Source organism: Carassius carassius, chromosome 48, assembly GCF_963082965.1.
Source record: "Carassius carassius chromosome 48, fCarCar2.1, whole genome shotgun sequence".
In the NCBI taxonomy this organism is placed as follows: Eukaryota; Metazoa; Chordata; class Actinopteri; order Cypriniformes; family Cyprinidae; genus Carassius; species Carassius carassius.
Window position 1 is genome coordinate 7,194,374 of NC_081802.1, and position 27,946 is coordinate 7,222,319.

Below are 27,946 nucleotides of genomic sequence, written 5' to 3' on the forward strand. Positions count from 1 at the left end.
TAATGGTTAGAGAGACAGACTTGTAACCCAGAGGTCAAGGGTTTGAGTCTCTGTACCATCAGGGATTGTAGATAAGGGAAGTGAATGACCAGTGCCCCTTGAGAAAGGCACCGAAAGTGTGTGTGTGTGTGTGTGTGTGTGTACTTGGATGTGATAAACGCAGAGCACAAACTCTGAGTATGGGACACCATACTTGGTCACACATCACATTACTACACATCATGTAACTTCATATATACCTTTCTGGCTCTGCGGGTCATGTGTGTGTGTACTTGGATGTGATAAACGCAGAGCACAAACTCTGAGTATGGGACACCATACTTGGTCACACATCACATTACTACACATCATGTAACTTCATATATACCTTTCTGGCTCTGCGGGTCATACACCTGAATTCCGAAGAGAGGTGGTCTTTCTGCCCGCAGTAGGGCAACATCATTGGACGACAAATCCAGACGGAATATTGAGGCATTCATGTAATCTGTCCAGAAAATGTAATTCTGGTAATGCGCAATCCCAAATGGGTGATTCAACTCTTTCCCGCTGTACACCACCTGTTAGAAGTAGATCAGGTTTTTGAGTCACATGGAAATATTGAGAACAAACATAGAGAGGAACGGAGGTATCCAAAGACTAAAGAACTGACTCACTCATTTACTAACCGTTCTGTGGCTGCCGTTAAGGTAGATTTTCTCAATGTGGTCATAGTAGGCGTCACACCAGTACATGACGCTGGAGGAGTGGTCGAGAGTGAGGCCGTTGGGCCACAGCATGTTGGATGTGACAAAGATCTGACGGTGAGATCCATCCATCCAGGCCTTCTCTATCCTTCCTCTGCTGTCAATTAACTCATCTTCTTCCCAGTCCGTCCAATACATCCATCTATGAAACCAATTGAGAATTGATATCTTTAATATCATGACACCATGCTCAAGAGGACCAGCTTAAACTGAATGAATTTCCATGTAGCTCTATGGTTTAAAACAGATTAGCGTTGTTCTGGTGTCTCAGGTATGGGGAAACTCTGGCACTGGAAAATTACTGTCCTACAAAGTCTAGCACCAACCCTAATCAAAAACGGACTTTAGTTAGACTTTTCAGGATTGTTCGTTTAGGGTTGGAGCTAATGTTGCATTCAATTTACCTAGGAAGTCAGATGTCAGAGCTGGGAATGCCTTCACACCCAAGTGGACCGTGTTCCAGTAGAGAATTCAGAAAACCAAGATGGACGCATCCATTGTTAGCAATACCAATCAATTGAAAATACATAAAGCAGTATTTTGTACAGATAACTCGATAGTTTCATGTCCACAGATAGAGGTTGGATAGTACTGTGTGCACCACTGAGTATTAGAAATAAGTGCTAATAAACAATATTTACTGCTGTTTGTCTTCTGTTGATGCACTGAGCAACTGAAGTTGGACTTGTTGTGATTCTTCCTAAATTCTGAGTCTGAGTTCCGACTTGGGAGGGCGTTCTAGTTAAAAGTTCCTACTGAGAATTTGGAATTTTTCAAGTTCAAAGTACAAATGGAATGCAGCATAAACTATGCAGCATAAAAGTGAATCTCAGGGGCAAAAGTTGCCCATACCTTTCCCAACTGTTAGTGTTTCCAAGATTTACATCAATCCACCATCATTGTGTTTCTGGAAAATATAGTTCAAGCTAGTTAAGATGCCCACTGGTCAACTGGGCACCATTAAGCAAATGGTAAATTCCCTTAGATGCAGGTTTTGAATGCCACAAACCAGAATTACAAACAGTACTTCTGAGTTCCAGCTAGGAGATGTGTTTTGGAACACTAGCTGATCCAAGCTGGTAGACCATCTTGGACCAGGAACAAACCACTTACCAGCTGGCTATACCAGTACAAGCTGGTCAAATTGTATTTTGGAATGCTGATGGTTTTATAAAAAGTTTAGACTAGTCTTTTTTTGTTTCGTTTTGCGTCAAGACTGATCATAACTTTTAAAAGTCAGTTGCAAAAAAGTAGATTGGTCTAATTTAAATCCAAAAGTAACTTGTTTAACTACTAGTTGGTCAAACTAGTTCTATACTGGTTATTTGCTATGCAACTGGCCCCAAGTTGGACCACTTAATTACCAAGTATCAAATTCTGAAACACAGCTTCCATCTTAATCTGGGATTGCTCAAAGGTGCCTTCTAAAAGACCAGATCATAATAAATAATCCTTTAAATGAATTGAGGAAATATCTACACCTAATCATCTAAAAAAAAGAAGCTTGTATAATTGGATGGTATTATGAATTCATGATTTATTTGGAAGCCAAAACTTTTTGTACTGCAAATCTTACAAGGTCCTATTTTTTAAAGTTCAAATCGCTTACATTTCACAGTTTAAACTTAACACTGTGACACGGACTTGCGCATTTGAACATAGCCTAACATGACATGACAGAGGGAGTCGGATCACCCCACTCATATTCAGTGACCTGTTGAATTATTCATGAGGCGGGGCTTTGAGAGACAGCACCTGCTGTGAACAGGCAAACCAGACGAGTGACGGAGATGGAGAGTAAATGCGATCAGGACCTAGAGTCATAACAGTTAAACCTCCATCTTATCATGTTAGCACAGACAGGAAATGACATGCGTACACGGGATACGGAAGGACAGACACGGTAAAGGACAGTTTTTAGAGAAGGAAAAGGGATTTAAAAGGGGAGAGATTAAGCTGGGATAGGTACTGAATATTCAGCATACTGGCAGCTAAAGCTTAAGCGGTGATCAGAAGTTCCATAAAACTTAAACTGTTTGAAATTTTAAACCAATTACAGATTATTTGCAGATCAAAACTGATTACTGGTAATTATTCCAAAGACTCCAGGTTTTACTTGCAACTAAATGATCTGAAATTCCAAGACATCGAAGCCATTAAAAACAGACAACCCAATCCAGAAACCCATTATGAGGATAAACATGTCAAGTGTACAGCACATGGTGAGAAGTCACTAAAAAATAAGCATAGACTGGAACCTGCCTTTAAACTTTTAAACCTCTTATGTCAGGCTTCAAAGTTCTGCCAAGGCAGCGATTTGCAGTCATGGAGTCTCCATATTCCCTTTAAGCCTTTCCATCTGAGCAATGACATTGAATGAGGGTGTTCGTATTAGCTCCCTTTGACACAATAGCACATCTGCTACTTCCTCTCTTAGATTTAAATTAACAATATTACTGAATAAATGTTCCAAGGAAGGTGACACATACATCAGTAGAACCATGGTATAGTATTTGTTTTTTGTTTGTTTTTTTTAGAGCTATGGTAATAGACTTTTTATTTTATTTTATTTTTTCTTCACATTTACAATCATATAATACGATGTTCTCTTACGAGAGCTCTCTCGTAATGCGTCTTAGCTAAGACGCTACGGGAAAAGTCTCTTTTCACGAAATACTGAAGCAAAAAATTATCCTTAATTTTGTATTTTTGTAAAGCGCATTTGCAGCAGTACACAGCCATAGGCGAGACGGCTCGTTCGCTCATTGGCTTGTTCTGCGGCAACTGCACAGCCTATCGAGCGCAGGCTGATGCAACATCAGACCAATAAGGGCGCTTCGCGCCCTTCTTGCCACTTCCCGCCGAAACGGGTGTGGCCCAACCTATGAAAGGAGCTCGAAAAGGCTGACTGATCTGATTTTTCATCTCTTCAGCGAAGCTCACGCATCGCTGGATCACGGAGGAAGCAAGCGCCGTCTGAGAGGCATATCAGCGGGACGAGCCATTCTGAAGCTGCTGGCCTTCGCCGCCTTCCACTGCCATTCCTGCTGCGCTGTCCAGCGCCTATATCCTTTCAATTCTGTTATATCCAACTGTTCTTTATGTGTGTGTGTGTTCGCCCTGCGACACACACTCGTAAAAGAGCTCGCGTCTTTTTTAAGATGCCTTCCTGCGGCTCGTCAGAGCCCAACTCAGCGAGGGAGACCAGTACGTCATCTGTGTCTCCTGCCTGGGTGAAGATCATGCAGCGCTCGCGCTCGCTGACGGCGGATGCCCTCACTGCGAGCTGTTGCCATGGTGACTCTGAGAACTCGCCTGGCCTTTTTCTCTGAGCCTGCATTCTCCGCTGCGCTGAGGCGCCATAAAAGCGTCGCTTCCAGCGGATTCCGGAACCGTCTTCAGCTCAACCGAGCTCGCCGGTTCGCCCTGCTTCACCGGCCCCCCCTGCATCGCTTCCCGGTGGGCAGCGCCCGCTGTTTGCCGGCGCGTCGTCCGAGGTAGTCGATCTCAGGGCCGCGTCGGGGGAAGAGGACACGCGCTCTCTGCTAGCTTCGGGCAGTGAGGGCTGGGCGAGCTCCGAGGATCTCGCACCTTCTGCTCAGAAGCCCAGCAGACGAGCTGACATCGAGAAGGAGCCGGGGCGAGTGCTCGCGTTGGCCACGACGAGTCTCGGCCGCGAGCGGTCTGCACCAGCGCTCCCCCTCTCGTTCCCGGCTGGATGGTATTTCCTTTCGGATGAGCGTACTTCTCAAAGCCCGCCTCATTTCTGAGCTTCATTCCTGAGCTTCATGAAGAGGTGGCGAAGGCTTGGAACGCTCCATATTCAGCGCAAACTCGTTCGTCTGTCTCACTAGCATTCTCCACACTGGATGATGCTAAAACAGGAACTACCAGTCACTTCCGCCGGTGGAACAGGCGATAGCGACGCACCTTTGTCCGCCCTCTGCTGGACGGCGGCAAAAGCGGTGTTGCCATCTAAAGCCTGCTGTGTGACGCTGCAGCTGCACTACTCGCGATGGCTGCTTCTTCGAAGCGCAGGTGTACGAGTTCCGCTGTGGCCGAGCTACACCCAAGCGCGCAGCTGTTTCAGTTCCAGGAAATTGTGACTGTCTCAGCGATTTCTGCAACGCGCAAGCCTGCACAGTTGCCCGCTTGCCTGCACACAAAAGCCGTTATCACAACAGCTTCAGCAACGCAGCTCGAGACCCCCGTTCTCGCTCTACCGGCCGTCGCCCCGCGCCGCAGGGTCCGTGGCAGAGGATTACGGTGAGGCCGGGAGCCCCGAAGCCATCCTAGGAAAGCCATCTATGCATGCTGCATGACGCTGCGTCTGCACTACACACGATGGCTGCTTCATCGAAGCGCCGGTGTACGAGTTGCCTGCACACAAAAACCGTTATCACGGCTACCCAGATATTTCCCGAAAAAGGTGTAATTTCTGGTGTCCCGGCCACGGCCGATGGTGCTTTAAATGTAGTGACGATGCCCACTGCTCAGTGCCCATCTCCACATATAAGCACAGCCCTTCACACAGGGCTCGCGCCCATAAAAGCGACTCAAGTCGATCATGCGCACTACATAGTAAACGTGCCCACTCCTCAGTGCCCACAATCACTATGTCACACGCGTCATGTGGTTTCTGTAAAAACGAAACCCGTGCACGTTCGTCCGGCCACGGCCGATGGTGCTATAAATGTAGTGACGATGCCCATTACTCAGTGCCCATCTCCACATGTAAGCACAGCCCTGCGCGCAGGGCCCGCGCCCATAAAAGCGACTCAAGTCGATCACGCGCACTACATAGTAAACGTGCCCACTCCTCAGTGCCCACAATCACTATGTCACACGCGTCATGTGGTTTCTGTAAAAACGAAACCCGTGCACGTTCGTCCGGCCACGGCCGATGGTGCTATAAATGCAGTGACGATGCCCACTCCTCAGTGCCCATCTCCACATGTAAGCACAGCCCTGCACACAGGGCCTGCGCCCATAAAAGCGACTCAAGTCGATCGCGCACACTGCATAGTAAGCGTGCCCACCCCTCAGTGCCCACAATTACTATGTCACACGCGTCATGTGGTTTCTGTTAAAACGAAACCCGTGCACACTCGTCCGGCCACGGCCGATGGTGCTATAAATGCAGTGACGATGCCCACTCCTCAGTGCCCATCTCCACATGTAAGCACAGCCCTGCACACAGGGCTCGCGCACATAAGATAGACACAGATCGGTCGAGCGCGCCGCATAGTAAACGTGCCCACTCCCCAGTGCCCACATACACTATGTCACATACGGCGCGTGGCTTCTGTAAAAACGAGGCCCGTGCACGTACGATCTGCACAGGCAGACAGCGAGTTGAAAGTGGTAAATGTGCACATATGCAGCCCACAGTTACTCGCAGACATATCGAGTCCCACGGGACCTGCTCAGCCTTTCCCCAGTCGGTTAAGCGCCGGGACGGGGTCGAGGAGGAGCGATCTGCCCGCTGTGATTAGCGCGCTCCCCGCCTCAAATGCGCAGCACACCAGCCATTCATGCAGATGCATGGTCAGCGCTTCCAGGGGTTTCGGATTGGGTGCTAGCCATTATAAAGAGAGGCTACTCGCTACAGTTTTTTCAACGCCCTCCGCGCTTTTCAGTGCACGTCGAAACTACGGTCAAAACAGAAGTAGCACACATACTTCGGGCCGAAATATCAAAACTGTTGAGCAAAGGGGCTGTAGAGCCTGTGTCTCAAGCTCAAAGCGAGGGGGGGCTGTACAGCAGATACTTTCTGGTGCCCAAGAGAGACGGGGGTCTCAGGGCCATACTGGATCTAAGACAGCTGAACAAGGCATTGATGAAACGCAGTTTCAAAATGCTTACGACCAGGAAACTCCTCGCACAGATTCGCAGAGGGGACTGGTTCATGTCAATGGATCTGAAGGACGCGTATTTTCAAATACAGATAGCGTCAAACCACAGGCGATATTTGAGATTCGCCTTCGAGGGCCAGGCATACCAGTTTACAGTCCTGCCGTTCGGCTTGTCCGTGGCTCCTCGTACGTTTACGAGGTGCATGGATGCAGCGCTCGCTCCTCTCAGACTCAGAGGCATGCGAGTGCTGAATTATTTGGACGACTGGCTGGTTCTGGCCCGATCGCGAGCGGAGCTCGTGGACCACAGGGCCGTTTTACTCGATCACCTCGAGAAGCTCGGCCTCAGTGTCAATTGGACGAAGAGTTCGCTGAACCCCAGTCAGACGATTCTGTTTCTGGGTATAGTTCTGAACTCGTGTTCCATGACGGCGCGGCTGTCACCACAGTGCTAAGTGCAGCAAGTTCTTTCCGCTGCGGCGCGACCGTGTCGCTCAAACACTATCAGAAGATGCTGGGCCTCATGGCCTCAGCATCTCCGGTTCTGCAGCTGGGCCTGCTCCGCATGCGCCCCCTGCAGTTCTGGCTGAAGACGCGGGTGCCGGCAGAGCGTGGGCGTCTGGCCGGCTGCATCTCAAGGTCAATCAGAGCTGTGTCACAGCTCCGGCACCTTGGACAGCGAACGGCTGGTACCGATCAGGTGTAAGCCTGGGGACTTCCCCGAATGTGAAGATGGTGTCGACGGACGCCTCCACTTCGGGATGGGGAGCGCTGCTCGAGGGCAGACCGTCCTTTGGCCTATGGTCAGAACGGGAAAAGCTCCATCATATCAACTGTCTGGAAATGCTGGCAGTGGAGAACGCGCTGATGTGCTTTTGTCCCCAAATCAAGGATCACTACGTCTTAGTCTGTTCGGACAACATGTCTGTGGTGTCCTACATAAATCGCCAGGGCGGTCTCGGGTCCCGAAACCTGTACAGACTAGCCGAACGCCTTCTGGTTTGGGCTCAGCGCTACGTGCGTTCGCTGAGGGCAGTGCATGTGCCTGGGCTACAGAATCTGGCAGACAGGCTGTCCAGAGGCAATGTTCCTACAGGCGAATGGTCTCTACACCCGCAAACAGTCCGGCTGTTGTGGGAGAGATTTGGCAGGGCGGAGGTGGACCTCTTCGCGTCCCACGAAAACGCTCACTGCCCTGCGTTCTTTTCCAAGAACGAAAGCACGCTGTCACGGGAATGGCCGTGCTGCCCGCTTTATGCTTTCCCTCCCGTCTCCCTCCTTCCGCAGGTGATAGAACGGGTGAGAGAAATGAGATGTTCAATACTGCTTGTAGCACCTCTTTGGAAGAACCAACCATGGTTCCCAGATTTGATGCAGTTAGCAGATGTCGCCCCGTGGCCAGTACCGTTGAGGAGGGACCTCCTCTCGCAGGCCAGGGGCTCGATTTGGCACCCTCAACCGGAGTTGTGGTCCCTCCATGTGTGGGCGCTCAACGGTTAACCGCTGATCTCGCAGTGGGAGTCCTGAATACCATCACTCAGGCTAGAGCTCCGTCGACACGACGTCTGTATGCCTCGAAGTGGTCTGTGTTCTCCAGCTGGTGCACAGCTCGAGGATATTCACCCCTTAGTTGTGAGGTGACGTAGGTTCTCTCCTTCCTACAGAAGCTGTTGGATAAGGGCAGAGCCCCATCCACGCTCAAAGTTTATGTGGCGGCCATCGTAGCGTTTTCTGAAACAGCGCTCGGTCAGTCAATAGGAAGGAATGATTTGGTCATCCGGTTCCTCAGAGGAGCTAGGAGGCTGAATCCTCCCAGACCTCCGTCAGTCCCTATGTGGGACCTCGCGGCAGTTTTGGAGGCCATGAAGGGTCCCCCTTTTGAGCCTATCCAATCGGTTAGCCTTCAGCATCTGTCGTTCAAGACAGTATTCTTGTTGGCTCTCGCTTCAGTGAAGCGTGTGGGTGATTTGCACGCGCTCTCGGTGAGCCAGTCGTGCTTGGAGTTTGGGCCTAATGACTCAAGGGTCATACTCAAACCTAGGCACGGTTATGTGCCGAAATCCCTCAACACGCCATTTCAGGCTCAGGTTATTGCCCTGTCTGCCCTGCCGGTGTCAGGAGAGGATAGAGACTCGAGTCTTCTTTGCCCTGTCAGGGTTTTAAGAGCTTATGTGTCTCGCTCTGCTGCCTTTCGGCAGACGGAGCAGCTGTTTGTCTAGTTCGGTGGACGTTCCAAGGGAATGGCTGTTTCGAGACAGACTCTATCCAGATGGATAGTTGACGCCATAGCGTTAGCTTACGCTTCCAGGGGCCTTCAGTGCCCGTTGGGCGTCAGAGCACACTCCACAAGAGGCGTCGCCTCGTCGTGGGCGTGGTCTACTGGGATCTCCTTGCAGGATATATGTATGGCGGCAGGTTGGGCCTCGCCGTCTACATTTATCAGGTTCTATAACCTGGAGGTTCCCGCCTTGCAGGCAAGGCTGCTGTCGGTATAGTCGAATCAGGGCCCTGAAGGGAATTCTGAGTTCATGAGCGCTATGCGCTGCCGACTGTTATATGGGCAGTATTGCGTAAGACCCACATTGCCACATTGGTCAGGCTTTGCCTCGGCTGTGTGATGTCATATTGCCGCATCTACGGATGCTGCTAGATATGGGATGGAGGGCTTTCCCCCTTTTCTGTCCTGGACTCTCTGCACGAAGCGCCCTTATTGGTCTGATGTTGCATCAGCCTGCACTCGATAGGCTGTGCAGTTGCCGCAGAACAAGCCAATGAGCGAACGAGCCGTCTCGTCTATGGCTGTGTACTGCTGCAAATGCGCTTTACAAAAATACAAAATTAAGGATAATTTTTTGCTTCAGTATTTTGTGAAAAGAGACTTTTCCCGTAGCGTCTTAGCTAAGACGCAGTACTCGTTCGCTCTTCTAGAGAGAACCGAGGTTACGTTTAGTAACCGAGTACGGTTTCTTGGATGCATACTGCGGTAATTCCATGGTGTTTTTCAGAATTTTCAGAATTATTCAGTGACATGTATCAAAGTACCATAATTGTACATTGTTTTTATATAGATGGTTTTCAGATGTTAAAACTATAATACTTTGAAATATACCATGCTTCTGAAATATATGTACAATAGTATTTGTGTGGTTCTTAAAGAATCCTGTGGTATTTATTATTATTTTTTTATTTTTTTTTGCCAATATCAGTGTTCAATTACATTACACATTAATTACAGTAACCTATACAAGGTACCATTGTATTACTATTTTTTTTGACACATACTGTAGCATATTAATTCAGAGTTCAAAGTATAAACTATAATAATAAACAGTAGCAAAATACATTAAAGCAGCATGACATTATCATCTGATATCATTCCATGGCTTCTTGAAATGTACCATGACAAACCACAGTATATGAGAACTGGTAATGAGTCAGTATTGTATATCAAGTACTGTGGTATCACAATGTTATTTTATTTTATTATTATTATTAGTATTATTATTTTTTGACACATAGTATAGTAATAGCTTGGAGTTTAAAGTATGAAAATACTCTGGTAGTACAGCACCATAATATATAGTACCATGGTTTTGTCATCTAATAACACACCACAGTGCTTTTTGTTAATGAAACCAGAGGAAGCAAAGGGCTGTTGAAATTTCTTGATGAAATCTCTGAGATCAAAGGGCAAACACCCCGCCCCCAGTGCGCTCTAAATGGCTGGATTTCATCCAAGGCTTTAGCAGACTGAAATCCCTGCAGGAGAATCTTTTAAATGCTTCTGTAAGCAGGAAAGGTATCATGGGCTTACCCGTTTAGAGGATCCACAACAATGGCCCTGGGATGAGACATATTGCCTTCTAAAAGTGTTCTCCTGGTCTGTGAGGACCGGTCAAGCCTGGCCACGCTGATGGTCTTTCTATAACCATCATTTGTCCAGAACAGGTTATTACCGATCCAGTCCACCGAAATACCCTCAACATTGTCCAGCTCTGGAAAAAGAGAGAGCAGAAAGAAATTGAGAAAATGTTGTTCTTTTAGCTTGATAACATCAAAAGACAGCTCAATTAATCACTGTTCTCCTCTAATTCTTCCCAGTGAAATTATGCGGCATCAACCAGCGAGCTTGTCCGACAACAGAATTGCACAAAATGTATGATAAATAACTTCCCATTTGGAAAACAATGGAAACAGAAGTGCTCAATTACAGGTGGCCTGATTCTACCATGCCACGCCGCATGGATGCACAGATGATTCATTACCGAGCCAAAGTGAAAATGAGTTTGTTAGTGAATATTTAATACCTTTTTATGAAATAAAATTGTGGTATGGCTCAACAGACTTATATAAAAGCCAACATTAATCCCTCCGAAGTCATGAAGAACATACCGTCCTTAAGGATCGTTTCCCGAGCGGTTCCGTCAATCTTCTGCCGTCCAATTAGGAAGCTTGTAGTGTCTGCGAAGTAGATGTAGTTACTCTCTGCATGGAAATCCAGTGCTCTGGGACTCACTAGCCCTTCGATTTGAATCAAATGTTCATCTCCAGACTTGACATTCATATCCAGACCTCGGATAACCCCGGGTCGTCCTTTCCCATAAAACAGGAACAGCTCATTCTTTGGTTCTGCGAAGACACGATTACCCAAAGTAAACAAACGCAGTGGTGGAACATAATAAGCCTTCTGCCACAGTACTGTCAGTGCTTAATTAATTGATATAATTAGCCTCCGTTTTCAATTCAGTTCTGCAAATTAAAGCCTTTGACAAAAATGTATCCAAAGCGAGAGGCTCAAGCTAATTACATTAGTCTAATTAAAACACAAATTAATTCCACTGATTCGGTTCTATGGAATCAGTCATCTTTTTGTCCATAACAGTAACATTGTGTTTGTAATTGCATCTGAGTGTGTGAAAGTGTGTGTGTATGTGTAGAGGTAACCGGGGACAAACAGGGCCCTAAGTGGGGGCAGCAAAAATAGGGACGCATACATATGAAGTACAATGTTTTTGAAAGTCAGAGATCCAGTGAGATCCAGAGAGACATGGGGAAGAAACTAGGATGAAGGGATAAAGGAACCCAACAAGAACAGTTATGTGTTTTTGAACTTAATTTCTGAGGCCAAATGATTCATTTGTGTGAGAAACTGAGATAAATTTGAGCTATTACTGACTCTCGAGCAAATAGGCCTACCGTTCCATTGCTCTCAAGTTTTATTTCATGAAGTTTGGTCGTGAGATTTGAGAATCAATGTTGTGCAATATTATTGACTTCCATGAAGGTAAGACAAACCGGGATTAAATTTTTTTTTTTTTGTGAACTGCTTTAAATAACCATGTCCTATTCTTGTACAATTCTTTGAATTAAATAATTTACAAATGAATGGTACTTAAACTCATTCATAAAGAATGAGTCTGGCTTCAGTTCAAAAACAGCTTCACGTTGAGTAACATTGAGATAAAAACAAAAAACATTTTAAACCACCATAAAACAACCCATTTATGCCTCCATTTGAAGCACACCATTATATATGATTACTGGACAAATCTGGATGATCTGGATCAATCATATCAATGGATGTAAATGTGGAAAGTCACCTGATGACACGGCAACACACTCTTGACAACTCATAATGATTCAGACAAGGTGACAAATTGTCATATCTGGTTGCGAGATGTAATCTCAGAATAATTAGAATTTGCAATTCTGAGTATAGATCTATAGGGTTAAGTTTAGGTTGTATGTTCTTTTTACAATTTCACAATGTCCTATGAATTATTAACATTTTGGGCATACATACTCCAGAGCAAGCATTTTTCTGTACATTTAGTTGACTGATATAGAAAATAATGCAAATCTCCAGAGTTTTCCTATGCCAAATTTAAGATGTGAAGGTTACTGATATTCATGAGACAGGGTATAACTTAAGCAATATTCATACACTATATAAAACTGTATATAATATATTTGAGCTTTTAGATAATTTGCCATTTTTGTTCTACTATTTAAGTAGTCCGCCATCTGAACTTTGAGAAAAACTCCTTTTAAAATCTCCCGATGTAGGCCTACACACACACACACACACACACACACACACACACACACACACACACACACACACACACAAACACACACACATATTCTTAGATAGTCAATGATCCTGATACCAAGAGACAACACGTATCAATTTCCCATGTATTCTGCCCTAATGTGCTGAACGAGGACTATTAATCACAGAAACGTGTCCATTCATCAGCATTTTGCGGCTACATGAATTTGGCCATAAATTTCCATTTTGACAAACCCACGAGGGCCATCCATCTGATATATGGTTTCAGATAACAGCACCTTTTCCATTGGGAATACCCCTAAAACCATTTACATGAGAGACCTGTCTCCCAGAGCTAATCAGACACCTGGGAGCTACAGGAGGAAGAGACAGAAAAGAGATATGTTTTTTTTTTATTGCGACCCTCACTTTTGCACGAATTCCCATCGCTGGCAAGGACGTGGCCGGTCCGGCAGCGGCACACGCGTGATTTGTAGTTGTGGCTCAGGAGACAGATATGCAAGCATCCACCTTTTTGTCCATGTGGGTCAGGGCTGCATGCGTGAGTTCTGACTGGAGAAAGAGAAAAGTCAGCATCAAGGAGCCAGCATAAAATATCACTTCAACCACACCCTGAATGGTTTATCATTTTTCGCAGTAAACACCTGATAAACTGAGAATTATTTACAATTGTGTTTCGCATAGAGTGGGGGAAAAAACAATCCTACATACAACACCACAACAAAATGCTAAATGTTATTTGTACTATTTTGACACAACTTCTTTAGTCTCTTTGTAGCACAGCTAAATGCTAATACAAAATCTAGCCCTGTGATTCTTTAATGTTTTAGGATGATATAATTATAAGAATGGAGCTTCACACACAGCAGGGCAAAATAAAGCTACATGTTACATTTAAAAAGATGCTAAATAACAAAAGGCAACTGATTGTGTATAATTAGAAAAGCAAAAGATACCGGCTCATAGAATTTAAAGATGGAGGAGAAATGCTTTCCATATTTTGGCTGATGTCAAAGACCATATGTCCAATTGAACGCTATGAAATTTTACACAGATTCATTAGTCACTTCGCAATATGGCTAAATGCTACACAATTTGCTATATAATCTATACAAAATTTAGTGTAGTATTTCTCCAAAGTTTTACAATGGTGAAATGCTGCTATTTGTGCCATTACAAAATTGTGAAATGTAAACTGGATTAATTACTTTATTTTAGGACTTTAAGCACATTTTAGCTACTTCCATACAATCAAAACATTGCATTTTCCTGGTTTGCCACTTGATGTTCAGTGTAAAGCCTGGGTCCAGAAGAAATATCTTGTTTGATGTGTCGAATATGTGTACAAATTAAAGCAGCAGATCGATATGAAAACCTGTTTCCACCTCAAATAAAAATGGTAATTCTGACGTTATTCCTCACAGTTGCAATTTGTATTTTTACAATGTGACGGTATTTCGTATTTTAAACTTTACCTAACCATTACTTTATTTTATTATTTAGTCAAAAGTAGATAAGGCTTCCATAGCATATATTAACAGAGATATTGCAGAAATTGCAGTAAAATCCAAATGTAAATGGTTTGTGTCATCTATGTTAGGCCTAATTCATGAAACTAAGCAGAATGTATTTCTAAATTGTTGAACCTAATTTCCATAGAGTTAAGCCCAAAAACATTGCATCACTAGCATCACTAGTTTTAATCTGAGCCATTGCTGATTATACTAGTCATGCTCCGACAACACGTTTACCTGTAGGTTGAGCCAGTCTATGATAAACTCGGACGGCTCTGGCACTTTCCAAAGTGGTAATGGTGTTTGTGTCACTGCTGTTAAACCGATTTATCCTAAATATGTCCACCTTGCTCTCTCTGGAGGGTTCAGAGCATGTCGCAAACAGGTTATCTTCAAAGAGGGCTAATCCGTACAGGTGCGACACCTGGAAAGAGGAACACAAGGATGGGGGAAAGAGAAAGACTCATCTAGAGGCCATGGCACCTCTTCGACTTAATTCTGAACACGACACAAATACGTCTGCTTAAATTCGCTTCTTTAATCCATACTGCTATAGAAACTTTATAGCATTCGGTGAATAAACAGCAGCCCTGACAGACACCAGTTGAAATATGCAGGGATCTTTGATGTCACATCTGTGCTACAAATTACCGGCGGGTAGCGCTGAAGCTTTGATTTCGGAAAAAAAAAAGGAGAAAGACTGGCGTTAAAAACAAATGAGTTCGAGGTAGAGGAGTTCATTTCAGGTTATTTTTCAGTGCCAGCTCTGAGAAAAAAGTACCAATATAGCCTTCGATAGAGTCCCAGGGAATATGCTAGAGCTGAGCCTCGCAGGAAATGGATGAACAAATCAATAAAAAAGCACACAAAGAGCTGTAGTGGGAAGCCAGGACTCTGCAAGGTCAAAACAACCCAATGCTCAACCAGGTTAACGGTTCTGACTGGGGACAATGGAACGGTTTCAAAAATGTCAAGGTAAACAAGTCGTAATGCCACATCCATGCAACCAGTTTACATAAACAGCCACAGTTTGATCACATGCTTCCTTTGAATTCAAAAGTAGGATGATGATCCTGGACCAGTTTCTCTATCAACGAAAACAGTTCACTGGATTTGACAACACTGATGTACACTAGTGGTCCCCAACCACGTTCCTGAAGGCCACGCAACACTGCACATTTTGCATCTTTCCTTTGTCTGACACACCCAATTCAGGTCTCGACGTCTCTACTAATGAGTTGACGAACTGAATCAGGTGTGTTTAGGGTGACATGGAAAACCTGCAGTGTTGGGGGGGGGGGGGGGGGGGGGGCTCCAGGAACGTGGTTGTGTACAGTACCATTTAAAAGTTTGAAGTTTGCTAGGAATTTTTGAATGTTTCCAATCATTGTTGTCTAATCGATTTCTAAATTATATGAAAAATCTGCCCTTAAACAGCACTCAAAAATAAAGCAAACTGTGTTTGGTCGCTTTATATGACCGTGAGCAAGTCACTTCCTGTCTTAAGTGGCTGGTTCAATCTAATGCTGATCAATCAAAGGTCTGACTGTGTGAGACTAAATTGGGGGTTACAGGAAAGTTGCTCTAGGACCAACAAAGATAGCTGAATTCACAGTCACTTTTACTGCATTCAAATTCAAGTCAGAACAAGAATAATATCTAAGAACCAGTAAAAGCACTAAACACTTAAAAAAAATCAACACTTGAAAAAAGGCCTACAACATTTGAAAAGCATAAAAACCATTTGAAACCTGTACAAATCATGTAAACCATGAACACCTGCACACAGGCACTTTTTGCTAACTATGAATTTGGATATTCTACTCTTTTGGTGTTCTGTTTTTTTAACATAGCTTGAATTCATACATGCTTCTTTTTTGATGTGCTGTTTTTCGAATACTATGAAGAGACATGCTAATTTTTTGGCAAACTTTTTTTTTTTTTTTTAAATACTAATGTTGGGGAACTGCTAATATTGGTCCCAGAACCGTCAAAAGGGACGGGGGAATTTGTAAAACTCTTTCCTAAGTATCGATCGGGGTTTTAGTTAACATCAGATGTCTCAATGCTAATAAACAGCCTCAGATGGATTATCTATTTATTTTGTGAAAAAAATAAAAATAAAGATGCACAGGTTTGACAGTGCCCTTGGCCTGTACTATGAACTATGGATGAAATTTATACTGAATTTATGAAGCTATGAATTTTGTATCACCAAATTTTGGGCCCATTTGAGGGGCGAGGGACACAGGCCAAACTTTATAATAATTGCTTTAAGTGTTATTCAAAGGAGCATCATTTATCACAGCTCTACTGCTGATCTATTATGGCAGCTGGGTAAAATATACGCAAGAACTTCTTCTAGATGGTTAAGTTGAATCGAGGTCACCAATCTTGACCAGCATAAACAAGATGTTCACCAACTACATCTTTTGCTGTGTCAGAATGTGCCTACTTCCATACCATACAGTATACAAAATTCAGCACACAAAAAGTGTAGTATGTCCGAACTCGAAGTATGTGAAAAAACAGTATGCCAAAAGAGTAGAATAATGGTAACATTAACAGTAAGCCAATATTCATAGTTTGCAAAAAAAAGTGCACCACAAAAATAGTATGTCCAAGTTTATAGTATTTGAAAAACAAAACACAAGTATTGCATGTCGGAATTCATAGTATTTAATAAAATTGTACATCAAAAGAGCAAATGTGCACCAATATTAGCAGTTCCCCAACATTCGTAGTTAAAAAAAAAAAAAAGGTTTGCCAAAAAATTAGCATGTCTCTTCATAGTATTCGAAAAACAGCACATCAAAAAAGAAGCATGTATGAATTCAAGCTATGTTAAAAAAACAGAACACCAAAAGAGTAGAATATCCAAATTCATAGTAAGCAAAAACTCGACACCAAAAGTGTTTATCAGAAATTTGAACTAATATTTAATAATTTGTTGATGAAAATTATGGATTCTGGATTAAGCATTCAATGGACACTTTAATATCCCAAGAAGCCACAGGAAAGGAGTGAATGTCAGTGAAGCGATGCAGCAGGTAGGTCACATTACAACATGGTGGATGTAGTATGCTAAAATTTCTTTGATATTACCCATTTTCATACTACGTACCGCATACTTTTATATACTTCATACTTATTTTGGCATGTAGATCATGGATTCAAAAAGAAGAAACCAAGACTGAGCATGTCTTACCGAGTTTCCTTGGATAACCATGTGTCTGTTCTTGCCATTGTAATCCACAACTTCAATAAAATCCAGATAAGCGTCCGCCCAGTAGACGAGCTTCTTAACCAAGTCCAAAGTCACAGCGGTTGGCTGTTCAGTTTTATACTCCACAATCCTGGTTCGGTTGGTGCCGTCCATGTTGCAGCGCTCCACCTTAGCTACCGTCCCATAGTCAGTGAAAAAGAGTTTTCTTGGGGGCAAGAACAGATTAGTTTTAAAACAGATTCTACAAACTATCTGATGTAAAAGAAATCAAAAGTCAAGGCCATTTAAGATTTAATCAATCCACTCAAACCCATTATTTTTCTATTCTTCAAAATATTGTGCCAGAGCTGAATGCTTGCAGCAGCAACAGGGCAATTAAACCGAGCCACCCTGAGCAAAACCTGAATGAATGGGCCGCAGTATGATATTTCTCTTTATACTAACACATCCTGACAGCGGAATAAAAGCGAGGGAGGTCATCTGCATTACTCCGCACGACGATTCTGGCACAGAAACACTCCTCGTCGTCTGAAAGCAACAAACTGGCCCCAACAGCATGCACAACTCAGCACTGCATACAAATCAATGTTTACCAAAAGACTAAAGAGTTTCTCATGTCACAGTCGCATAGACGATTCGATGTTAGATAAGGATGATTTATTCACTCCTATGAAAAATTCAGCTGAGTCTCCTTCAGGACGCGTGATCATTTTAAGATAGTACAAATAGCTGAATATCTTTGCATAGGTTAATATGAACTATTTGTTTGGAAAGAGAATTTGACCTTTTATTAGTTCTTTAGACCTCAGTTACCATGTAATGAAAGTACAACAAAAATTAAAAAATTTATAATAATAATATTTAAACTATTGATGATGAGGATTATGACACTTATTTACTTTTTAAAAATGTATATATCTAAACTGTGTGAAACATAAAAATTTAATTAAATTATGTAAAAGGTACTTTAATGCAATAAGAAGGAGAATGGTGATATAATAATAACAACAATAATAATACTAATAATAATAATAATAAAAGTCCAGCATAGCGTCTAATTTCAGGGTGGGAGGGAAGTTTTGTTTTAATAGGTATAGCAGTATTATTATTTTTTTTAAATGTATCCAACTATGGCTCATCTCATATATACGCTCATAACGGCGAGCCCTTAATTAAGGAACCTAATGCTTGTCTTAGAAAGTGTACCCCATGATGGGATCCAGCGCTAGGCCTTTAGGGTTCTGGATGTCCAGGTCAATGATGGTGACACATGCATCTCCCTGTTCACTGCACACGAATATCTGGTCGTTCACTCTGTCTACGAAGTAGAAGTTTCCTGTCAACCAGTCGATGGCCATATGCTCCACATCTAAATGGAAGAAACCATTCTTTTTTAGACATGGGTCATCAGAGTTTGTAAATCTGGATCTGACAGTACGAAACAATTAAAAATTCTTCTTCAAAGAAGCAAAAACCGACTTGACATGCACACTTGACTCATTTGACCTTGTAACATTAAACACTTCATTAGTAGATCATTAAACACTTCAAGAGGTAAAAGAAATGAAAAAGAGACTAATCAGAAAATTTATTTGGGCATTAAACAAACTATTAAAACACTCAAGTTAAAACACTCAAGTTCATAAAAACTTCAAAGGACATAAGTTTGCTCTTGCTCTTAATTAATCATCAAAGTTATGAAACGTTCCTTAATTTGCACTTTGAGACTAGACTTGCATACTTACTTTGCAGGTTCTGACCTATCCGTATCTGGCGTTTTTCTGAAAAGCCTTTGAGCTTGGTCATGCGGGCACACCACAACTGACCTGTATCCTGTGCCAAAGTGAGCCAACAGAGTGACTCTTCTCTATAAATAAAGTCCAATATTTGAGTCCCATTTGTCTCCATGGACTTGAGATTTGGCATAGATGATCCATTGAGGTAAACAACTGATATAGAATTCATATTTGCTGTCAACAGAACCGGAGGTTTATCACCAGGATCTGAAAGAGGGAACACAAAATGCATAGAGGTCCTTAGAGCTATTCATAATAAATAGTTCCTGTTAAATCTAAATGAAACAATTATTTATGTTAAACATATTTAAGCACAGTTCATGTTGAGAACTTTTGGTACTGTGGACATTAAGGTGATTAATCCTGAAATAAATAAAAAATGAATTAGAAAATTAATTGTTATAACTAACAAATGTCATTTCCACCACACTTCAAACAGCACATTATGTGATGGAATTGACAGCAGTGGCAACAATATTTTGAACACTTATATGTTTATATGTTTTATAAATACACACAATGAAACATTGCATAATTTGACAAAATAACAGCTTGATTTATCTTGATTTTTTATTTCACATGTCTCTTATTTAATTTCAAACTTCTCTTGACTGCCTTTTGTAACATACACTAATTCTATTTTAGAAATGGGACCAAAAATGCATAATTTTCACACAAGAATAACATATAAAATACTTAGAAATATTGATCTATACACACATTCACAAAAACATACACACATACACTAATTTAACTTCAGCAGTACAAATAATATTACATCATTAAATATTATATAAATATTATATAAATAAATATTATACATAAACTAATATTAAGAAATATATATATATATATATATATATATATATATATATATATATATATATATATATATATATATATATATAGGAAGAAATGATTAGTAAAAACTAAAAAGTTAGTTATCAAAAAAAAATCTGTGCCTGCAGTTGAAGAAACACCTATATAAAATATGAATATTCATGTGTTACAGGAACATATACAGTATATAAATATTTACATATTTTGCTTACCTATATAGAAATGAAAATCAAGGTTCATTAAAGGCAGGGTAGGTAATACATTTATAAACAACTTTCTTCCAAATTTGTTTAAACTTTCTATATATATCAATGCATAATTAAAATGTAAGTACTCTGATAAAAAGAGTATAAAAATCGAGTGACTCTAGACCGTTTAATCTGTATTAAACACAGCTCATTATTTCCATTCGGGACGAAACACAGGATTGGCTTAGGCGACTGTCACTCTCTCGCAACCATGGCAACCACTCTTTTGCCACACATGACCTGCCCACTTGCGCGCGCACGTTTGATTTGAGGAATTCAACAGGCACGGATCCTAGGAATACCAAAACAATGGCAGAGAAACAGCAAGCAAAATTCACAGTACCGGCCTATGCAGTTAGTGAAGGCAAACCAGGCAAAAAAAGGAAGACAGTAACAGTACAAGAAAAGGCAATGAACAAAAAGTCTTTGGATAAACAAAGAAATAAAACGTGAGTTAATATCGGAGTGGCTTTCCAGCGATGGCGAGAACTGAGGGAACTCAAGGGGCCGAAAAGTGACTCCTTGATGGCTTTATTTCTGCTGGAGAGGTAAATCTTTCTTTTTGTATTTTGTTCATACATATTTTTTTGTTTATTTTTTCATGAAGCATGTGTCTGTAGCACACGTAGCTGCGTAATATAGCTAACATAACATTACTTAGCGAGCTGTAGTAGAGGCTTTGGAAGGAGCCCAGAAGGGAGGGGGTGGAGTGAATGGAAATAATGAGCTGTCTTTAAAACAGTCGTGAGAGGTCTACAGACACTCGATTTTTATACTTTCTTTTTCAGAGTACTTACATTTTAATTATGTATTGATATATAAATAAAGTTTAAACAAATTTGGAAAAAAAGTTTTTTATACATTTTTTACCTACCCTGCCTTTAAGAAGCTCACACTTATGGAAAAAGTCTAATAGCTGTGACACAAATTGTGCAAATATAAACTATGTGATCAGCTTGTCATTTTTTTTTTCACACTAATGAACAGACACCATGAAGTGCAATTAGCTCTGAGCATGTAATCATCTCTAAATTTGATAGACAGTCGCAGGTCAGGCTCCATGGGCTCTGATTGACTTTCCATTAAGGCCTTCCCTGTTTATCTCTCCCAAAGCTCTGTCGTAGCCCAGCTCGCCAGCGACCATTTGCATATTGATGACAATAAGTGTAACTGACACTTGCATCCGGCAAATGACAGTGTCATCTATACTAATGCATCCGGATGATCGCCACTGTGATCGCACTATTTCACTGAGGCTTTCCTATTCAATCAAACATCCCAGAAGGCATTGTGTTTACCCATCAAGTCTAGACTAGATCTTAGGACAACTATAATTTAAATGCTGAAATGTCAAGTATGGAGTTGGCTGACCTTTCATTGTTTTCACTATTGAACACTCATTTTCTAGTGGTCCTTGTTAAGAGACTCTTCTCTGTAGTAAATGCTATTTTTATGTGCTAATACTTAGATTAAGTATTAGATATTACCCTACAAAATAACATAAAAACAAAACTCAGACTTGCCTATCAACCACCCAGTGTTAGCAATCACACATCAATATGTAAAAAATAAAAAAATAAAACAACAAACAGAACCCCTTCAGCGATCAGTTACCAACCACAGAGAAAATCTTATAAAACACTTAACAATGCCAACCATCCCACCCCCCCCCAAAAAAAGTCTCCTCAGAAATCCTTAAAGGGATACCCCACTCTAAAATTTAAATTTTGACATTAATCACTTACCGCCATGTCGTTCCAAACCCGTAAAAGCTCCGTTTGTCTTCGGAACACAATTTAAGATATTTTGGATGAAAACCTGGAGGCTTGTGACTGTTCCATAGACTGCCAAGTAAATAACAATGTCAAGGTTCATAAAAGTTATGAAAAGTCTTCGTCAGAATACTCTAGGTTAAATGAAGTGACGGGAACACTTTTCACACCTTTTATGGACCTTGACATTGTTTTTTACTTGGCAGTCTATGGGACAGTCTCAAGCCTCCAGGTTTTCATCCAAAATATCTTAAATTGTGTTCTGAAGACGAACTGAGCTTTTACGGGTTTGGAACGACAAGTGATTAATGACAAAATTTTCATTTTGGGGTGAAGTAACCCTTTATCAAACAGCTACCAACTTCTCGAAATATCCTAGAAACCCCATAGCGATGCGTTAAAAACCACTCAAAATCCCTTAGTTTCAGGCTAGCAACTACCCAGAGCCCCCAGCAAAACATACTGGAGCAATGTGCTAAAAAAAAAAACCTTGGAACTTTTTTAGAAATCAGCTAACTACATAGAACCCCAAAAACCACATCCTGTGGCAATGCGCCATATCTACCTAAAATCTAGAAATGTGCTAAGAACCTGCAGAACCTTTAGCAACCATCAAACAACTACCCATAACACCCAAGAAATAATGTGCTAAAACCATTCAGAATCACTGCAACTCAATCACAGAACCACATAGTGGGACCACATAGTGTAGCAATGACTTAAACCACCCAGAATTACCTAGAATGCATATAGAAATGTGATAAAAACCCAGCAGAACCATCAAGAACTGACTAGCAACTACCAAGAGAACCAATCTACTAGCACACATAGGCCTAAATCATGGATATGTCTATTTGATTTTTGCATTTATATCTCCAAGACATATTTTTTAAGTGTTTGCTCATCTGCAATTTATCTATTGAACGTTTCCTTGCTTTCTTTACTTTAGAAAATGTCTTTAAGATGTTTATGATTTAGAATCATGTAAAGCTAATATCTTTACGTCTATCAGATGTTTGTACACAGCAGATGTTTTCCAGATTAAACAATCTCTAACAGACATCTTGGAGCCGTATGTGTGCTATCTGGGTACCAATCACATAACAATGGGGTAAAACTCTTTCAGAATCACAGGTCAACAGGTTAGCAATTACCCAGAACCCCCTACAACCACATACTGTAGCAATGTGCTAAGACCCCCCACAGACCTTCTTAGAAACACCCTAAAAACAACATGGCAATATATTAAAAACATTCTAAACTCTAAACAAGCTAGCTGTTGAACACTGTTGTAACCTCATAGCAATGTGCTAAAAACTCTCAAACCCCTTGATGAACTTAGCAACTCCCCACAAAAACCAACCAACAACCAAATTATTTTCATGAAATGAGTTAATTACTCTCTTACAGTTTTGGAGTAGTCGTCCATTTCTCCAGCACTTAGTACAGTAACTTGAGCAAATATTTGATTTATGCATGGGTTCAATTATCTTTTGACCTGTGCTCTACAAGCACCATTGAAAATCAAAGTAAAAAACAGGTTGCTTAATGTGCCTTTTTTTGTTCTGGAACTGGAACTAACGGGGATGATAAATGGACTCACCTGTTTTGGCTTTGCAGGATCGTCTGTTGGCCTGCAGGCTGAAGCCATCTGTGCAAGCGCATCTGTATGATCCCTGCGTGTTCATACAGATCTGACTGCATGTCCCATAATCCCTGCATTCATCATGATCTGCAGGCAACAGCAGGGCTATTTATTAAACAATAAATGTGTATATGACCTAAATATGCAAACCCAACTCTTAATGTCATATTCCGCAGCAACCAAATATATAAATATATGATTTCACATAGAGCAGCTGATACTACACAGAACCGTTGTTAACTGAGAAGATGCGCAAATAAATGCTGGAAATGAACGTGGAATATATATATATTTGCATTTATAATGACATGTTCTAGGTACCTGTATGGCTTTTTAATAAATATACATATATCTATTTCTCAAAAGAATACTGCAGGTCATACCTGCTTTTTAAGTTTTTCATTTGAATAAATATTTTGAAGTGATTACATTTTTTTTTTTAATCCAAAATTAATAACTTACATCCTTCATCTGTCACTAAAAATATGATTTAACATTAGATAATGTTTAACAGTTAGCAAGGTTGAAAATAACTTTTTGTTTCCATACAGCAGGGTTCAAAATTCTGAGTTTATATTGAAAATCTGTGATTATTTTACAGATGATGTTGTCCGTGGTCAAAATTTGTTTTCCAAATATTATTATATAATTCCTTTGTGAGTAATGATAATCCAAATTTGATATGAGATGCATTGTTGTTTGTCAGGATTGAGTGTGATATTACATTTATCAACATTTAGCTAGAACATCTGCACTCTAAAGAGGAGATTATGAATTTAAAAAAGAAATAAAGTGTTGTGTTGGACGGATATCATATGACAGTCAATATATTGTTCTGTCACTTTTATGCAATGTGTTTATTTATTTGTTTGTTTGTTTTCTGTAGCTCACTCTTTATGATGATGACTAGACCCCCCAAAAAGGTTTTTTTTTGTTTGTTTGTTTTTTTTTTTTTAAGTTGGCAACCCTGGAGTAGAAATGATAGAAAATCAATTTAAAACTTTTCAATATTTGCTTTTTCTCATCGAAGCACATAGGAAGCTCTTATTCTGGAAAGCATTTTATTGGGCGTTTCTCTTTTTTTGTTGCTTTTTAGCTTAATTACCTGTAATAAGAAAGAAACTGTTTTAAAAGTGCTACAGTTGCATTCAGTGACATTTTTAACGAGTCATAATCTTCAAATAGAGTTCAAATGGTAATGACCCTCACCTCGACACCGTCTCCCATCTTCGTCCAGTTCGAAACCTTCCCCGCAGAAACAGGACGTGCCGTTTCTCATTATCACACAGTCAAACTGACACCTCCGCTCCTTGCAGCTACGCACCAACTCTGAGAAGACACAAACACACATTTAAACTTTGATTCACAGTCTTAATATCACGCTATATAGTTCGCCCTCCCAATGAACATGCATTTACACTCGACAAAACCCTCCATAAAACCACAATGCCATTTCACCAGTATAAAATCCTTTTTTAAAAAGTTGAACAGATGCAGCCTCATTACAAGACCATAATTCAGCACTTTTTAAGTGCCACTTAAGGCCTGTTTCCGTGGATGCAATTCTTCCCATCGAGCTACTGTTCCAAATCGCTGTCAGTACACAATGGTAGAGCACAAATTGAGGGACATTTTGATGACCACATACTCCTGTATGGCTTGCCAAATGAAGATGACCTCGACTTTATATATTGATCCCAGAATCGGCTGAAAATAGCAGTGATTTATAAAAGCTTGGGTGGCAGTCTGTTTCAAATAAAAATAGCCATAGCCCATATTTGATGTTTTTATTCATCTGGGGGTGTGGCTAATAGGTCACCTTCCGTTTTTCACCATTTGTGATGGTTTTAAGTGCGTGACAATACTGGAAAGTGAGAAATAAAATAAAAATGCAGAATATTTGGCCACTCGAAATGTCTAATCGTGAGCGAGAGAGAGATTTTTATCGTGCATTTGCAACGGATTCCACATTAATAATAAGTTTTGCAATGATAAATTCATCAACCCACCCGAGGCATGCGTTTAGAATGGCTCAAGTCTGACAGTTTTAAATTAAGTACTTCTTTAAAAATGTATCACAGCATTTAAGGGTAATGCAAAGCGTTTTACAATATGAGTTTAACTGAAAGTGAAATATAATGGCTTTTTATCTATTACAGGGAATGCATATCCACTTAAGCTGAAAGATGTTTAACTATTTATATGTGGGACTAGCAATGGGGAGTGACTAACAGTTCTTGAAATATTTCATAATCTCGGCTATAAAGAATTTTTTATTTATTTATGTAGATGGGGAGTCTGAGCGACTAAAATCTGTAGTTCTATTCTTTCACATAAGATTTGGGAGCAACAAGAGCAGTAATAATATATTTTGTTTTCCACATAAGAAAAAAAAACATCATATTTGAACAACAAGAGGGTGAGCAAAAAATGTCAAATCATTCATTTTTGGGGTGAACTAGCTCTTTATGACTAACCCTTGACTTTACGACTTTTCATCATAAAGACATTTGACAAAACATTATTTACACTAAGAGCAAAGCAAGACAGAAAAAAAAAAAAACACATGAACTGAAAATTAATAATGGCCTTCATATGCATTAGATGGTGGAAGTATGGTGGAATATTTTGTCAAGGAGGAGGCTGGCCTAACTAATAGTTTAATGTTGCAACAGCATGCCAAAATGACACAAATGACATAAAAACTCAGAAATTCAGCTGATTAAACTAATGACAACAAAAGTGTGAATAAAGCCATTGGCAGTGTAAAAGAAAAGCAGTTATTGCAATTGTAAATTTTGATCGACGAAAAGGAAGCAAAGAAAACTGCTAATAAAAGACAATTTAGTTTTTTATTTTGCATCCAATGTTTTTGACACTTATCTAACCCCACAGATTTCGAATTAACTGATATAATTCTAAAAGACCTTTTGATAACCCAATACAATCTTAAATGCCAGTATTTGTCCATTAGGCAAGAAAAACTGAAACTTCACAGAAACATAAGGAAAAATCCATATATTTACAAAGATAACCGACTTTAAATGTCGCACCATTGAAATGAGTGTAAAGATTACAAGCATTGATCCAAGAAAAGGCCTCTCCGATTCCAAACAGCAAGTGGGAGAGTTGATTATCAGATGAGAATTACTTTTTGGAGAAATTAAAGCTCATGCTAAGAACCCAAAACTTCAAAAGTAACTTCAAAAATAGGTCAAAATCATTGTTTACTGTACACTGAGAGTGGAGTTGAATGTGTGCAGCTAGTGTAGGACACTTTCTGCCAACCGGATTCAAACTAATCTCTTCTCAGCAACAAGGAGGCCATTACGGGTGGACTCTCACTGCGAGTCAGGCCCCCGCACAATGGGATTTATCTCCTGTGAACTCCAGAGCTCTCCCTCAAGGTGATTTTCTCTCAGTGGGGAGCCCTACTTCCTCTGACACTCGCTGGGTGATGTAGTGCTAACGGCAGTGGTCCAGGAAGGGTGCTGAGTCTGACAGGGGCGTTATGGTAAATGCCTGTAGATCTATTTCTCTGCCCCAACCCAAAGAGCTTGAACTTTAACTGCTGTGAACAATCAATCACTCTCGGGAGTCCCATACCACATTAAAAATTGAAGACTAGGTCCTTGAAAATCTATAGACTTAAATGCCACAGCTAAGTTTTTTCGGACTACATCTAAGCTTGACACATTCAAAAGATCGAATGTAATGGCTCACAAATATTATTCAAATTTAAACCGGAAATTCAAAGTTGGACTGGTATACTGATATACTGGTATATATATTGAAGATCTTGTCCTTTTTAATGGTCAATAAAGTCCTGCAGTATTTTCTGAAAAGAAAAGAAAACGGGGGGAAAAAGCAACACAAAACACAAGAGACTGCAACGTTTTCTATAAAATAAAATCAAACTAATCAAAATGGGTGGAGTAATTAGAAGGAATATGCACATGCATATCAGTCAAATAGAGAGCAACACCGAAGAGGAGCGCAAACATTTATAAAACCAATATTTGTTCTTGGACATCAAATTATATTTAGATTGCATATTTAATTGCAAACCTTTAACATCAGCTTTAGCATCTTCCACAGCTGTCTAAACAGACCAATCAAAAAGCTGCATAGTAAGCCGCACCCCCTGCCCAGCAGGAATCACCAGTCCAGAGAACACGGCATATGTCCGGACAGGTCTATTATTCACGCACAGCAGGTCTTCCCCTCAGTCTCC

General features: G+C 40.9%; 1 protein-coding gene across 1 annotated transcript in view; it reads right to left on the reverse strand.

Annotated features, from left to right (window-relative positions):
- The window catches only part of LOC132131111 (low-density lipoprotein receptor-related protein 1B-like), a 238,602-nt gene that overhangs the window by 150,011 nt on the left and 60,645 nt on the right, over positions 1–27,946 (reverse strand). Inside the window, exons 3-13 of the mRNA XM_059543053.1 lie at positions 24,922–25,041; positions 23,671–23,799; positions 19,157–19,414; positions 18,618–18,780; positions 17,394–17,616; positions 14,423–14,609; positions 13,080–13,223; positions 10,991–11,227; positions 10,413–10,593; positions 666–885; positions 368–557 (exon numbers count right to left, since the gene is read on the reverse strand). Coding sequence (XP_059399036.1) covers positions 368–557; positions 666–885; positions 10,413–10,593; positions 10,991–11,227; positions 13,080–13,223; positions 14,423–14,609; positions 17,394–17,616; positions 18,618–18,780; positions 19,157–19,414; positions 23,671–23,799; positions 24,922–25,041 — 2,052 coding nt within the window. The remainder of the gene's footprint in view (positions 1–367; positions 558–665; positions 886–10,412; positions 10,594–10,990; positions 11,228–13,079; positions 13,224–14,422; positions 14,610–17,393; positions 17,617–18,617; positions 18,781–19,156; positions 19,415–23,670; positions 23,800–24,921; positions 25,042–27,946) is intronic.